This window comes from Tamandua tetradactyla, chromosome 11 (genome assembly GCF_023851605.1).
Source record: "Tamandua tetradactyla isolate mTamTet1 chromosome 11, mTamTet1.pri, whole genome shotgun sequence".
In the NCBI taxonomy this organism is placed as follows: Eukaryota; Metazoa; Chordata; class Mammalia; order Pilosa; family Myrmecophagidae; genus Tamandua; species Tamandua tetradactyla.
Genome location: NC_135337.1, coordinates 95,451,080 through 95,466,084, shown reverse-complemented (window position 1 = coordinate 95,466,084; position 15,005 = coordinate 95,451,080). Strand labels below are relative to the sequence as shown.

General features: G+C 59.5%; 2 protein-coding genes across 6 annotated transcripts; both read right to left on the bottom strand.

Moving 5' to 3' along the window:
- Positions 1–171: 171 nt before the first annotated feature.
- On the bottom strand, positions 172–5,410 carry ANKLE1 (ankyrin repeat and LEM domain containing 1). Its single transcript, XM_077119644.1, has 10 exons — positions 5,349–5,410; positions 5,124–5,276; positions 4,611–4,716; positions 4,324–4,456; positions 3,441–4,199; positions 3,148–3,325; positions 2,700–2,859; positions 2,471–2,609; positions 2,050–2,239; positions 172–1,453 (listed from the first exon to the last, which is right to left on the bottom strand). The coding sequence occupies exons 1-9, from the start codon at positions 5,408–5,410 to the stop codon at positions 2,067–2,069; spliced, it is 1,863 nt and encodes a 620-aa protein (XP_076975759.1). The 3' UTR covers positions 172–1,453; positions 2,050–2,066.
- Positions 5,411–6,647: 1,237 nt separating this feature from the next.
- BABAM1 (BRISC and BRCA1 A complex member 1) lies at positions 6,648–13,637 on the bottom strand. 5 transcript variants are annotated; one of them, XM_077122029.1, is made up of 10 exons: positions 13,506–13,590; positions 12,907–12,947; positions 12,204–12,551; positions 11,387–11,445; positions 10,625–10,745; positions 10,363–10,441; positions 9,585–9,633; positions 8,061–8,190; positions 7,792–7,878; positions 6,648–7,116 (listed from the first exon to the last, which is right to left on the bottom strand). In XM_077122029.1, exons 3-10 carry the CDS (start codon positions 12,498–12,500, stop codon positions 6,913–6,915), a joined length of 1,026 nt encoding a protein of 341 aa, XP_076978144.1. In that variant the 5' UTR covers positions 12,501–12,551; positions 12,907–12,947; positions 13,506–13,590; the 3' UTR covers positions 6,648–6,912. The 5 variants fall into 5 exon arrangements, with proteins under 5 accessions (XP_076978144.1, XP_076978139.1, XP_076978141.1 ...); XM_077122024.1 differs by lacking the exon at positions 12,907–12,947 and having other exon boundaries at positions 13,506–13,637; XM_077122026.1 differs by lacking the exon at positions 12,907–12,947 and having other exon boundaries at positions 9,585–9,609; positions 13,506–13,637.
- Positions 13,638–15,005: the final 1,368 nt, after the last annotated feature.

Here is a 15,005-nt window from a genome sequence, read left to right as displayed (position 1 = left end):
GCTGCGCTCCGCGCCCGCCCAGCGTGTGGTTTCCGGCCCGTGACCAGAACCTCCGCAGAGGATGACCTTGTACAGAAGCCCCCCCCCCCACTCACCCCTCCCCCCCCAAAAAAAAACGCCACGGCGGAGACAGGCCCCCCCACCCCCCACCCCCCACCCCGCTTTCTGTCTTCCGTGTCAGTCGCGCTTGATCCTGGGGCCCACGTGGACCCCGTGCTGTCCTTCCCCCCCACCCCTCATTGCGGGGCTGGGGGCTACTGTCGCCCAAACGTGGTGGAAAGGGGCAGGCGCCAGCGAACCTGCACATCTCATCCTGTAACTTAATAAAAAGTGACAATCGTAGCCTCTGAACCGGTGCTGCGCGCAGGGAAGGGCCTGGTGGGTCGGAGCCTGTTTCCCTACCAGCTCCCTGCGCCCCCTACTCACCTCCCCAGAATGCAGGGGGTGCTTGGGTGGTAAGCCCAGAGCAGGGGAGCAGGTGGTCAGGTAGTGAGCTTCCGGTCCCCCGTAGGTCTAGGTGAGGATCCTGGCATTTAGAACTGCTGTAATTGGGCAGCAGTGGTATACCAGGGCTGGTAACTGTGCTTCACACCCATAGGCTGATGGGCTCCTGCTGGCAGCACCCCACCGTGCTGGGCGAGGCTGCACCTCTGTCTAACCCCGTTTTTCCTTCCAGCTTGGTTTAGGAGGGCTTTCGTCTTGAGGATGTTGCCCATTTCGCATCACTCCGCCTCATTTCCTTCCACGTCTGGCTGGAGGCCTGTCCTGCCCAAGCCAGCATCTTGCCTCCCCTGTCCTGGTTGCTAATATGTGTCCATCTGTGGTTTCCGTGGGGGGAGAGGAAGGGGCTGTCCCCCTGATTACTGACTCTTCCGCCCCTTCCCTGCTGGTTTGTGAGCCCCTGTTCAGAGCATGGCCTGCACCCGGCCAGGGACTCGTCTCCACTCCCTAGTGTTGGCGGGAAAGGCTTGTTAGATTCAATTCCTTCTCTTCATGGGACTTTGGGGGGCCATGGGGTCCTCTCTGATGGTATGCTCTGGGCTGGGCCGCGCTTCTTTAATAGCTCCTGCTTTATAGGGAGAATGGATGTATGGGGGAAACAGAAGCTGACCGAGAAGGCGCTTAGACTCAGATACAAGTGAGAGATGGCAGCCACCCCAGAGGCTGTGTCCTGCCTACAATACTGGGGTCCCCGTAGAGCAGCCTGGGGAGCTCAGCAGTGGGGGAGGTCTGGGCAGATGGCACCTATGCCCAGCCTACAGCCAACCTCTGTGGGACCTGGTTTGCTGGGCTGGCTGCTGTGAAGAAGACTCTTCTAGAAAATTGAAATGATTCTTCCCAAACTGGGCATCAGTACCTCCTGAGGCTGAGCGGCTTGGGTCACTGAAGCTCTGTGTACAGGGGAATAGTCTCACGTCTCAACATGGCTGGGAATTTGGGGTGATGAACCCTGCTTTATGGTGGAAGAAATGGGCTCAGGTTCACAACAGTTCTGAAGCAGGACTGGCCCCTCAAACCCTAAGCCCTGGGCCCCCACCCCAGACCCCAGACCACCCACCCTGGCATACAGCCTGCCCCTTGGAAGTCCCCTCCACCCCTGTCCTGAGAGATTTTTGGGCTGGGCCACAGGGACCCCTTTGGCCAGGTGCCAGCTCTGAGCCCGGGTGTCACACATATGACCTCGTTTAATCCTCACAACCCCTGAGGTAGGATATCCTGCTATCCCAGTGTACAACTGAGGAAACTGAGGCACAGATACTGCTCTGGGGGTCTCAGAGCTGAGGGTGGCGGGACCAGCTCTTGGGCCAGGCAGATTCCTTGTGAGGGTATCCAAGGAGAATCCAGACCATCCTACAAGGTGGGCCCAGATGCACCCCCCCCCCCCCGCCATGTCTAGGATAAAAAGGTAGACTCTTTCCACCCAGAAAGGACCAAACAGCCTCAGCACCAGAATGTCTCAAAGTGCCTTCTGGTGCTCGCCCACCTCCCACAACAGCTCTGCCTTTTGGAGCGGTGGTGAGAGACGCTCTGATTTCCACCCAGCCTTACCGGCTGACTCCCAACCCTCAGCCACGGGCCTGGATGTCCTGGGGCCGCAGCTCTCGCTCGCCCTCCGCCAGGAAAACCAGGAGGGCGCGGTGCAGCAGATGTACCCCCAGTCGCCGGCGCCGGGCGGGCGGCCAGCACCCCACCACTCCGTAGCAGTGTCCTTGCCTCTGGTTGGTCAGCATTCGGATCCCTGGGGAGAGTAAGGGTTGAGTGACAGGCACAGCTCTGGGGACAGGGAAACACATTGTGTGATACCCTCGAGTGGGGATAAACCAGTGGTGCAAAAGATTTGCATGTGCAGGTATACATCTGGTGCTCAATAATTGCTCACTGGATGAATGAACAGTCCCGAGGAAGGGGTGAGGGAATTAGCAGATCAAGTGTCCTCCTGATATGAGCCCCCCCGCATCCAGGCACCCACCTAGAGCATCCACGAGACACGCCTCCCGCGTGTAGGCCTCCACGGCGACCACGTGCTGGAAGCAGTGCAGGGAGACCACGCCACGGCCACTGGCCCAGATGTCCAGGATCCGGCGCAACTTGGGGCAGGCCTGGGGGGCCTGGCAGGGTCAGTGTCAGGGGTCAGCTCCCAATCCCCTCCTTCCTCTACCCACCCCTGCCTGCCATGGCTTCGCCCCTCGCCCTCAGACCTGTTTCCCTGGCTGCCCCCGGTGGCCAAGTGCCTCCCAGAGGTGGGCATCTGGCCGGGCCCGTGTCCCCTTGCCCACGTAGAAGATGGAGCGGACAAACGTCTGGAGGCGCTCGGCTGGGCTCAGGGTGAGCGCTCGGGCGGGCAGGTCCCGGGTCTCCCTGGATGAAGGGGGCGGCTCAGAGAGGGAAAAGTGACAAGAAGAGTAATGCCGCAAACAGTCCCCCAAATCACAAAGACACTGGAACCCCTAGCCCATGACCCCATGATATAGGGCCAGAGAAGGGTGGCTGCTCCCTGTAGTCACTCAGCAGCTCAAATTGGATCCAACTGCCTTTTATGGCTTTATGACCAGAGAGAGCCAATCCTTTTTTGAAGGCCACACAGCAAATAAGAGCCCCTCTAGCTGTGTCCAGCTTCCACCTCTGGGTCCTTTCTACTCTGAGTACCTGGGATCCAGCAGCAGATAGGTGAAGCTGGACTTCACTATCCCCTCCCGCCACCTCCTGGTGGGATCAGGCCATTCAAACTGTCGGGCAAGAGTGTCCTCATCGGCCTGGGCATCTGGGATACGGCCTGTCTGTAGCGCCTCGGCTAGCTCTGGGCTGTGCCCTGAAAAATCTGGACCTAGATGGGGAAATTGAGACAGGGGAGAAGGAGGAAGGGAGTCTTCCCAGAGGGGAAACAAAGAGCTAGGGGTGTGAGGGGACCCCTGACCTGTCCAGGTCCAGAAGAGACTAACCAGGGGCAGCTTTCGCTTCTTCCAGTCGCTGGAGGTTATAACATCGGGTGGAGGGTGTGACTGGGTCAGGCCTCTCCCTGAGCGCCTGGAGACACCACGGCAGCTCTAGGTTGGACATGGTGGGGAGTGGTGACTGCCAGCAAGGAGGGACAGGGTCCCTGCCCTCGTCCTCGGTCAGCCAGAGGGCGGCCACATCGCTGTCGATGGACCTCTCGTCGTCTGTTATGAAGTGGAGGTCAGGTAGTCCAGGTGGGGATTCCCATGGGGGGTTCTGGGCAGGTCTGTCCAGGAGGACCGCGGGCTCACAGCCGTGGGCATCTGGGGAGGCCAATGTTAGGGCCTGCAGGCAGGTGTTCAGTTCGGCCTCTTCGCCTGGAGTTCCGGCTCCATATGCCGGCTGTGGGGTGCCTGGACACTCTGGCCCCCTCTGGGTGGGACAGATATGGGGAGGGGACTCATGTGTGGTCTTGGCCCAGGGGGCCGTGTTGGGGGCTGGACCCTCAGATCCAGAGACCTCGAGGGCTGTGAGAAAGGTGGCATCAGAGCTGGTGTCCGAGAGCTCTGGGGGGCACTCTAAGCCCCCAGCCCTGTCGGCAAGCTCTTGGGGAGCAGGGAGGCTGGGGGATCCCAGTACTGCCTCCAGGCCTTTGGCCCTGGTGTCCCCTTCACCCCGCTGGGCCTGCAGCACTCTGGAGTCCAGGGTCACATAGGAAGGTCCATAGGGGTGGGGATCCAGCAGCTTCTTCCGGGGGCCTGGGCCTGGAGTGGCGCAGGGAGGGCATCAGAGAGCAGGGGCCGCGGGAGGGACAGGCCGAGGCAGAAAAAGCGGGAAGCCTGGGTTCCAGGGGCAGAGACACTGAAGCCGCCGCACAGGCCCACTCACCGCCAGGCTCCGGCTTGGGCCTGCGCACCTGGGTCTCCGCCCCGGTCGGGGTCCGCGTCTCCAGCGCCCGCAGGAAACGCGCGCAGTCCTGGTGCCCCTGCTCCACGGCCAGGTCCAGCGCGCGGAGCCCGTCCTGCGGCGGCGCGGTCAGCAGGGGGCGCGCTCGGCCCGTCCTCCCGCCTGCCGAGCCCGCGCAGCCCCCCCACCTGGGCATCGCACAGCCCACCTGGCCTCCCAGGGTCCCCACCTCGCGCCGCAACCCCCCACCTGGCCGCCAGCCCCCCAACCTGGTCGCGCAGGGCGGGGTCCGCTCCGTGGCTGAGCAGCAGCTCCAGACCGCGACGACAGCCCCAGGCGGCGGCCACATGCAGCGGTGTCAGCGCTTCGGTCGACCTGGGGTTGGGGGGGGCCGGGGCGCACCGGTCAGCACGGCCTCCGCCCTCACGCAGGGACCCCGATCGCTGCCCTGGAGGCCGGGGCTGGGCCCTGAGTCCCCCAGGTCTGCTCTCCAGCGGGGAACACCTAGACCCCGGCTCTCGGGCCGGGCCCACCCCTCTGCCTTCTGACCCTGCAGCCTCCCCGCCCGCGGATCTGGGACTTAGGGTCCCCACTCTTCGGTCCCAGCGCAGCCCGCCGCCCTGCCCTCGGTCCGGGACTGAACCGCCTCCCTCGCCCTGGCCCCCTCTAGCACCCCCAGGCTCTCTCCACAAGACCCCATCCCCGGGCACCGGCCCCGCCCTTGGCCTTGGGACCCCCCTCCCCGGGACTCCTCGGACCCCGGAGAAGCCGACCCTCCTCACCGCGCGTTGGGGTCCCCGCCGGCCCGCAGCAGGGCTCCGAGGCAGCGCAGGGCGCGGGGGCGCCGGGACCCGGCCGCTAGGTGCATGGCCGCCGCGCCGTCGGGGAGCAGCAGGTTGGGGTCGGCACCGCGGCGCAACAGCTCCTCCACCGCCCTGCAGACACCGGGGTCAGATGGGGACTCCCGCCCCCTACCCCCCGCCGCCCGGCCCGGGCGCCGCCCTCACCGCGGCTCCTCCTCCCGCAGCGCCGCCCGCAGCCGCCGCGCCAGGCCGGCCCCCGCGCCCATGTCTCCGCCGAGCCCCCGCCCAGCCGCCCGCCCGGCCGATTTCGAACTTCCCGCGGCGCCCTAGTGCGCCTGCGCCGCCCCGCCCCAAGGCTCGGGACTCGGGGTGCGGCGCTGCGCGGGGACCCCCAGCCTGCAGAGCCGCGCCCCCACCGGCGTCCACCTGGGATACGCGAGCCGGCGCCCGCGCGGTACCGGGTGGCACCCAAGCGGGGCCGATAAGGGCCTGGGCGGGGGAGGTTGCCGGGTGGACCCTTATCTCAAAATGGGGGACGCGCCCTGCCCGAGGTCCCCGGCGGCGCCCCACAGGCCCCCCACATCACTCTGCCCCGTCTGCCTCTGCCAGCGCCCACCTCCTGTTACTACAGGGTGTGTGGGTGTGTGTATGGGTGTGTGTGTCCAACTCCAGCTCGCGCCTCCAGCAGCTCCGGGCAGGTTTCCACTCCCACCAAGCCGGATGTCCAGCCAGTCCTGGGCCTCAGTTTCCCCAGATATAAACTGGTAGAATAACCCCAAGGCGGCTGGTGGGACGTTGGCACAGCTGCTACACCTGGGGCTCCGCACGCATTACGTGCCCAGTGATGCCTGTGGGGAGGGAAAACTGTTGCTTCAATAAAGCTCATTTTTGTTTTTTGGGGAACTGAGAAAACCTGGCTGGTCACCTTTTTCTGAATTGCCCATCAGTGAGACACATGGTCGGACATGGGCCTGTCTCCCCAGTCCCCTTTCTCTGGGGAGCAGCCACACTCTGCCCTGTGGGGCCGGCAATCCATCCAGGAAGACTGCCCAGCTGAATGTGGAAAGTGGTCCACTCAAGGTCCCCAAATTAGTTTGGGGCTGGGAGAGAGGGAGGGGAGTCTCAGGCAAGGGCACAGGGAGGGCAAAGGAAGAGTGAGAAGCAGGGGATTCAAGGGATGAGGTAGCTCCTGCTCCAGGCCTGGCCACCACGGCCCCCCATGGGCCTAAATGGTGGCCACATACCCAGGCAGGGCTAATCCAACCACATGGGGGTGCTGGGGGGCCTCACTCCACCAGGGTCGGGGCTGGGTTGTGCCACCTTGCCTCTCTCCTGGGACTGCAGGTGAGGCAGGCCGCAGTGTTGCCCAAACACCTGAATACAGCCAGGCCTGAAGCTGCCCACTGTGGCATCTCCATCTCAAGCACCAACCCCCATTCCCCGTTCTGCTCAGTGGATAGGTTTTCTGTCACTTGCAACCCAGAAGAGCCAATTCACACCAAGTTGTTATGAACCCAGGTTAGGGAATCTCAATTTTTTATTTTGATGACAAAACCACAGGGGAAGATCAAGAACTACAACTGACAAACTGGGCATGGGATGTGGGTTGGGGAATGCAGGAGAAGGGTTCCCTGGGATGCCTTCTGGAATTGTGGGATTCCTGGGTACCTTCCAGAACCTCCCCGGTTCCACAGGGCCTAATCTGAGAACCAGCGGCTAGGCCAAGCCTAGGGGAGTCTGAGATACACACATGGGAGCAGAGGGCAACTCAGACGGTGGCCTCAACTTCAGCAGCCTCGTCATCCTCCTCCAGCAGGCTGTAGGAGGCGTGGCTCTGGCAGGGCCGCTGCAGTGGGTGGGCCAGCAGCTTGGCCATGCAGTTGTGCAGCTCAAGGGCTGGCCCGGCCAGCGCTACCTCGTACTTGTAGCTTGTGCCCTTGGCATCCAGGCTGCCCATGAAGGCAAACATATCCTAGGGGTCAGGGGGCGGCTGGTCAGCCAAGGGTTGCCCTCCTCCCAGAGGTTCTCTGTATCCCTGGAGGGCTTCCAGAGGAGGAGGGCCTGTGGGATGGGCTCTGAAGGGTGAAGAGGAGTTTTCCCAGTCAGCACGTTCTCTGCCCTCTGCACAGTGTCGGGAACTTCCAGGAGGACCGGACCACACAGTCAGATGGAGAACCCCCCAGCTCCCACGCTATTCTTCCTTGAGGAACAGGAAAGGCTTCCCAGGGAAGGGACTTTTAGGTTGGGTGTTGAGGGGTGAGCAGGAGTTGATCTCAGCTCCTCTGCTCATAGCTGGGGATGCTGAAGCTCAGAAAGTGGCCCAGAGGTCCCCAAATTAGTTTGGGGCTAGGGAGGGAGAATTCCAGGTGAGGGCACAGTGAGGGCAAAGCAGGAAGAGTGAGAAGCAGGGGATTTGGAGGATGAGGTGGCAGGAGCCAGGCATATTCCCCCAGCCTCCAGGCCTGCAGCCTGCCTCACTCAGTAGCACACACACCAGCGATGGTTGTTGAATGACTGAATGACTGCAGTTCATCTGGGCTGGGATTCAGGGCACCCCATAGGAGATCATCTGAGCCCGACACAGGTGAGTTCGGAGATATCCTATCAACACCCACCCGGCACCCAAACCTGCCTGTGGGGCTCTCACCTTCCAGCTCATCTCCTCCTCCTTCTCGTCAGCTCCATTATGGATGTAAACCACGTCGAAAAAGAAATATGGGCACTGGAACATCTTCTACAGGGAAGAATACCAGCCTCAGGGAAGCTAGTCACCCCCTGCCTCCATGGGGATGATTTCCTGGCTGTAACTCGGACCCCGGGAACGTGCCCCCAAGTGCCCCCTGGGGAGTCCAGCCTGGTGTCTAGCCTCCATCCCACTAGCTGCAGGGATCCCTCCCTTTCCTGGGCCTCACACACCTTCATGGGCTCTGTCAGGGAGAACTGGGGCTGGCAGGGTGGGCGGCTGTACAGGAGGATGGTGCGGACCACATACGGGGGTGGAATCGTCTGCACGTTCTCCGTGACTGGCAGCTCGGTCTTCTGTTGGCTGCACACCAGGGGGTGGGAGTGGGGAGGTGGGTCAGGTCACACTCTGGGGGTCCACCCAGCTCCTCCCTGGTGTGCATGCTCCTGCCCAATCCCAGCCCACCCTAGAGTTCATGGCTGCCCCTGAGCCTTCCCACATACTGTTCCCTCGGTACCAAGTGCCTTCTCTGCCTGCCCCCTCTGCAGAAACCTGGTCTGGTCACCCCCACTGCTCTCGGCATCCCCCATCACTGGCCTGAGTTACACCTGCTTATCCAAACAGGCTGGGAGCCCTGGAGGCAGGGACTGAATCTTATATTGCTAAGTCAGAGCCCACTTCTCCACCCCAGCCTCTAGGACAGGGTAAACACTGGCCAGAGAACACTGAAGAGACAGACAGCCAGTGTCCTTAATATGTAAAAAGCAAATTTGATCAACAAGAGTAAAAAGCTAATATCCTTGCAGAAAAATAGGCAAGGCCACTAATAGGCAAATCACTGAAGTGATACAATGAAAAGAGCTCAAAAAAAAAAAAAATCAATGAAAAGTGACCTGCTGCCTTTTTCCACCAATCAGACAGAAGGAACTTTTAGCAACATGATCAACCACTGGGGAGGCAGTAGGGAGACAGACAACCTCAGCACCAAGATTGGAGAGCATATGGAGATTAGTTTCTTGGGAAGGTGCTTTGGCAAACTCGAACAAAGAAAAATATATATGCATGCCTGTGACTCAGCATGTCCCCTGCTGGGAACTGACCCCATGGATTCGCGTGCAGAACTGGCTGAGGTGGCTATACCAAGAGTGATGGAAACACAACCAATGTGCCCACCGTTAGGGGAGCTGGTTAAAACGGGCTGGCAAACAGAATATTACTTTTACAATCTGAAACAGTTAGAACAAAATGGAAAGAAGGGGTAGGCCACAGTGGCTCAGCAGGCAGAGTTCTCGCCTGCCATGCCGGAGACCCAGGTTCAATTCCCAGTGCCTGTCCACGCAGAAAAAAAAAAAAAAAGGAAAGAAGAATATTTCGTGACAGGTGAACACAGTAGGAAATTCAAGTTTGGGTGTTTATAAATAAAGTTTCATTGGCACACAGCCACACCCACCCGTCTGGTAGTCCCTGGAGTTATGACAAAGACCCCACGGCCTGTTGAAAACACTGACTACATGGCCCTTCCCAGAGAAAGTTTGCTGAGCCCTGGGTCAAAATGATGGGTCAGAGGGCCAGGGGGCAGCCACAGGACCAAGCAGGAAGGTCTGCTTTTAGAGAAAACCCTTGCAGGTAGATAAGCAGGTGATTATTCCTGGGGTAGGGAAAGTTTTAGGGCCCCTTGATTATTTCTGGACTTGTGGAGTTTTGACCCAAAAGCGGATTTTCAAGGGTGCACAGTGACCTCCCCATGGGGCACTTACATGAGACTGAAGAGGCCTTCGAGATCTGGCGGGCTGCTAAGGAGAAGGTCCACAGCAGGTTTGAGGTCCCTGACCTGGATGCTGGGAGAGCCCGGGCACATTGGAGGCAGCTTCCAGGCCCAGCTCAGCCACAGAATGCTGGGTGACACCGGCCAAGTGGCTTGTCCTCTCTGAGCCTCGGTTTCCCCTCAGCATGATTACCAGCCCGGGAATGAAGCCTTGCCCTCTCTCCTTTTAACAAGAGAGCCATGTTTCCTCTCCCCACCACTGTTTGCTTTCTTAATGTGCCGGCATCATGTTCTAATTAGTTTGCGGATGAACATGAGATTTTAATGTTCAAACTGGCATAAAGTGTGCCATCCCCAAGTTGAAGGGGCCATAGGCATGACTGGAATTTCTTAGCGGTGCAGTGCCTTTACTGAGCACTGTCTACCTGGGCCTACATCAAGTAGTTCCTAAGTGGATGCATTTTGGTTGTCCTGAGTTAGGATTCGCAAAGTGCTTCTGGCACTATCGAGACGATCTGTTTCTGCTATTCTCCTAAATGCTTTAGCTTCAAAGTGACTTGATGGGGTAGGGGTTGGTGTGCCTCCCATTTGACAGACGGGGTAACTGAGGCTCAGAGAGGTGACTTGCCCCAGCCTGTCACAATGGAGCTGGCACCTGAACCCAAGTGAGTCCGAGCCAATTCTTTCCAATGCTCAGCCCTCTCCACAGCGCAGGCTTCCTGGGTTCTGAGCACGCTGGGCCGGGCCACCCCATCTGCTAGGAAGGATACTGAAGGTGGAACAAGAGGCCGTCTCCAGGTCGTAGAGGCAGCTGCACAGTTCACGGGGGTCGGAGGTCAGCCCTGACAGCTGTGGGGAAGCACAGCCTCAGCAGAGTGACCCCTGACCCGTCCCAGTTCCCGGCCTCATTCCCTGGCCTGTGGCCCCATCCCTAGCCCCCAGCCCTGACCCCTGGTCCCAGCCTTGATCCCTGCTCCCTGGCGCAGACCTCTGGCTCCCAGCCCCCAGCCCCGACCCCCAGCCTCGCCTCACCCAGGCTGTGTCATCGTTTACAACCACCAGCGCAAATTCATGGCTCTTGTCGATTTTGTGTTTTGTCCGCACAAACATCTCGATCATCTTCTGGGAGACATTGAGGGCGTTGGTTTTGGAGCTGGGAGGCACAGGGAGCAGGCAGGGGGTATAAGGCAGGGCCACAGGCCTGGGGAAGCCACGAGGATGAGGTCCAGGGGCCCCAGTCATGCAGACCGGGCAAACCCATCCTAACTAAGCTCTGGGCCTTCGCCCTTCCTTCCCAAACAGGTCCCTCTGGCCAGCCCAGGACTCTCGTCAGTCCCTCCTGAGCCCCCCACCCAACCTTTGCTCAGCCTGAAGAGGTCTCGGACACCAGCGTAGAGAGACAGGTTCATCCTCAGGATGTCCCAGGAGCCACTCGGGGCCATCCAGCCTTCCAGCCCCACAGAAGCCCAGCTGCTGGTGGCAGGTGGCTCGGGGTCAGGGCTTCAGGGTCATCTGGGCGTGGGTCTGCAGCCCTGCTCCGCCCATTTGCCGTGAGACCCAAGGCAAGTCACTTGGGCTCTGGGAACCTTAGTTGTCGCTGTGGCCCAGGTGGCATGTGACTGCTCCCACCCTGAGAACACAGGCTCAACTGGCCCACGGCAGTGCCGCAGCCAGCTGGCGCTGCCACCTTGATACAGGCCAAGCTGGCATAAGTCCCAGGCAGAGCCACTGTGCTTCAGGGGCCGGTCCCTCCAAGCAGTGGCTGCCTTCTTCTGCCCTGAACGGCCATCTCACCCATTGAACGACTCCAGCTTTGGCAGTGACATTTCCTCTGACAGGTCCAGACAGATGATCTGCAAAGGAAGGAGGCACGCGGTGAGGAGCCTTCTGGCTGGCAGGGCCCGGGACTGGACATGCACGCGACTCTCAGGGCCAGGACTTATGCCAGACCACCACTCTGAAAAGGATGACCCCCGATTCCCAGCCAAGCCACCTACCTTGGGAGGTGATGGGTCAGGGGGGAAGAGCACTATACTGAGAGTCCAGGTTGACAAATGTATAAATGGTAAACAAGGAAACAAGGGTATATAGGGTAACTGTGGCCCCCAAAAGATATCTCCCCTCAGAACCTCAGAATGTGGCCTTCTTGGGAAGAAGGGTCTTTGCAGATATAATTAAGGTAAGGACAGTGACATGGGATGATCCAGATTAGGGCACGCCCTTTGCCCAAGGACAGGTGGCCTTATAAGAGAAAAAAAAGGGGAAAACACAGAACACAGAGGGAAGACTTCCATGTGATGACAGAGGCAGAGATTGGAGTGATGTTGCCACAAACTGAGGAATCCGTAGTACCAACAGGAGCTGGAAGAGGCAAGGAAGCTTCTCTATAAGATTGGAGGGGGTGCGGCCCTATTGACACCTTGATTTCAGACTTCCGGCCACCAGAATCATGAGGCAGTAAATATGCATCCTCGGTTTGTGGTCATTTGTTCCCACAGCCACAGGAAGGCAAAACAAAGGGAATGTTTGCCAAGTGAATCTCCAAAAATCAACAACGTTTAACCCGAGGCTGGCCAGTGCCTAGGAACGGCAGGCCAAGCCCCCCACTTACCACCTTCTCTGGACAGTTGACCCTCGGCGTCCGCACCTGAACCTCAGGGGTGGGTGTGGGCACCTGCCAGGACTTGGGGCCAGCACCTGGGGGGGTGGGGGTGGCGTCGTCAGCACTGGCTGCCTCTCCCTCTCCCTCGCTGCGGCTGCCCACGCTGGCCTGGGCCCCTAGCGCCCGGTCCTCGGCCCCCTCGGGGTTGGAGCGTGTGCGGGGCCGAGGCTCGGCAGACTGCTCCTCTTCCTCCTCTTCCTCCTCTTCCTCCTCCTCGGTGGGGCTGCTGGACTCGGCCACTTCCATGGCTCCTGGGCGCCTGGTTACAGCAGGGACTGGGGAAGCCAGGGTTCTCCACTGTGGGGTTTTAAGAATATTTGGTCACTGGGAGAGAGGACAGGCACCTGCCACTGACTGACAACAAATCACTTCTGTCAGGGCCTCAGTTTTCTCAGCTGTAAAATGGGTGGCTCTTATTCCTAACAACCACTCTGACTTAAGGTAACAGTCCCCCACTTTTTCCTGCGGGGTCAACCCCATTCCCCCACTTTGACAGTGAACACAGTTCATCTTTCTGGCCACTGTGACTGGTTGAGATGGACACACGACCCAATACTGGCCAGTGAGAAGCAACTCTGGGCCTTTACAAGGTGCTATTAAACAAGTGGGGCTCCTGTTGGAGGTACAGAGACGAGAGGATGGAAGCCAGAACCTGCCAGGACCCTCTTCTGCCTCCAGGAGGGGGAAGAGAGCCTGCAAGAAGCAATGCCCACCAAAAAAACAAACAACAGAAACAGATGGCTGAGACCCGGCTCCGCTATGCCTGAAGCTCACCAGCCCTATCAGCCAATAACTTCCCTTCCTGCTTAAGCCAGGCTGCTAGGTGTTCTGTCACCTGGGAGGAAAAATGTCTCGGCGAATAAAAGAGTAACAACCTCTGAGATTTTTCCCGGCAGGCTCTGGGAGGCCTGGAGAGGGTCTGGAGAGGGTCTGCGCAGGGGAGAGGGGCGGGTCTGGGGGTCACGCGACACTTTGGGGGTTCGGGGAGCGGGGAGACAGGCCGCCCGCGGAATGGCTCGTCGATCTGGGCAAGGGGCATGGCTGTGCGGGATGGTCTCTGAGAGCCGGCAGTCCCCACACCTCTTGGAAAAACAAAGCGTCGGCTGCAGCAAGGATGGAGCTGGGCTGCAGGAGAGATTAGAACTGACGGCGTCAGCCCAGGGGAGCGGGGGCTGGGTCTCTGGGACCAAGAGAGCTGCGTCTCAAGGGACGGGGCCCGCACACTCCCATCACCCACCACCTCCTGCTCACCGTAGGCCGAGCTTCCCTCCAATTCAGCGGCCGACTGGCCAGGAAGCCGCCATCTTCCCCGCCGGAAGTTTAGCGGGAGGCTGCGAGGCCACCTGGGAAATGTAGTTCACTGGGCCGCAGGGGGCCTTGGACGAAGCGCGAAAGGGCTTGGAAGCTGATAGGCTAGAAGTGTGTGGGGGATTGTAATATGATAGGTTGGAATGTGCACGAGGGGGCGGGATCTGGAATGGGATAGGCTGCACTGAGAGCGAGCTCTAAAATATGATTGGCTAAAGCAAGACTCCGGATGAATCAGGCGAAAATCGTGACTGCTTCTAAGGGGACAGGTTAAACCAGACAGAGTGGGTGGGCTGGCGATGTCATAAGCTCGGAGGGATGCAGGAGGTCTAGCTCGCAACGTGATGGGCTGCGTGGGGCTGAGCTGGGCGGGATTTAAGGCGGAGAGGCGGGGCGAGGGTGGTGATTGGTGGAGCTGACCCCGCGCCTCAATGAGGGCCAGTTTATCGGGATGGCAGTGGGCGTGGCGTGGCCTCAGACCACACCCAGTAGTTTATGCGCCTCCTTATTTACATATATTTGCATCCATAAAATACTAAAGTAGAACTATTTCGAGCTGCTTTTTCTTCTACCCCTAACCCTTTGAGCCAGAATCCTTTAAAACCACCGTGAGCTTGAGTTCCTCTATTTGTAAAAGGGTCAGTTAAGCCTGCCCTCCTCTCCTAGGCTGGGGCTGGGGCCCTGTAAGCTGAGCCAGAAAAGATAAACGCTTTGCCAGATATCAGAAGGAGAAAAGCATCCAGGTGGAAGGAATGGCCTGAGCAAAGGCATGGAGACTTGGAAGAAAAGCGTTTTTGGAATGGAATGTGGCCTCAGATTCCCCCACGCACCCCAAATCATAATGGCCACCTCTCTCCCTGCCATCTTTGGTTTTGGGTCCAGACCCCCTGCCTACCCCACACCCCACTGCACCCCCGGGACTGTCTCGAGCCAGGCCTCCAGCAGGCGGAAGAAAAGAATGCTTCAGATCGAGGTTGCAGCGTGGCCGAGGTCCGGGGGCAGGAGAGAGATGAGAACTTTTGGCTGTTCTCCGAGGAAGCCAATGTGGCTATAGCATGTGGTATATGTGCAAGCAGGCCACAGGCATCATTTTGAAGGGCCTGAATGCCCAGCTGGAGAGCTAGGAATTTCTCCCAAGGGTAACAGGGAGCCATGGAAGGTATATGAGCAGGGGAGGGGAAGACAGTGGGATTTCTGTTTCTGGGGCTTGGATGGGGAGAGAAATTGGGGGTGGGAGGTTGGGGGATGGGGGTGCAGAAGCCCGGTGGAAAGGAAAATCGGGTAGGACTTAGTGGCCAGTGTGGCCCTGGGGAATCCAGTATTTACAAAGGAGAAAGGGCAGCTGCCAAAGGAAGCAGAGACGAGAGGTGGCCAGAGTGGTAGGAGGGAACAAGAAGGCCTTGTAGATTTGGTTCCCTGATGATGCCCACCAGGCAAAAAGAA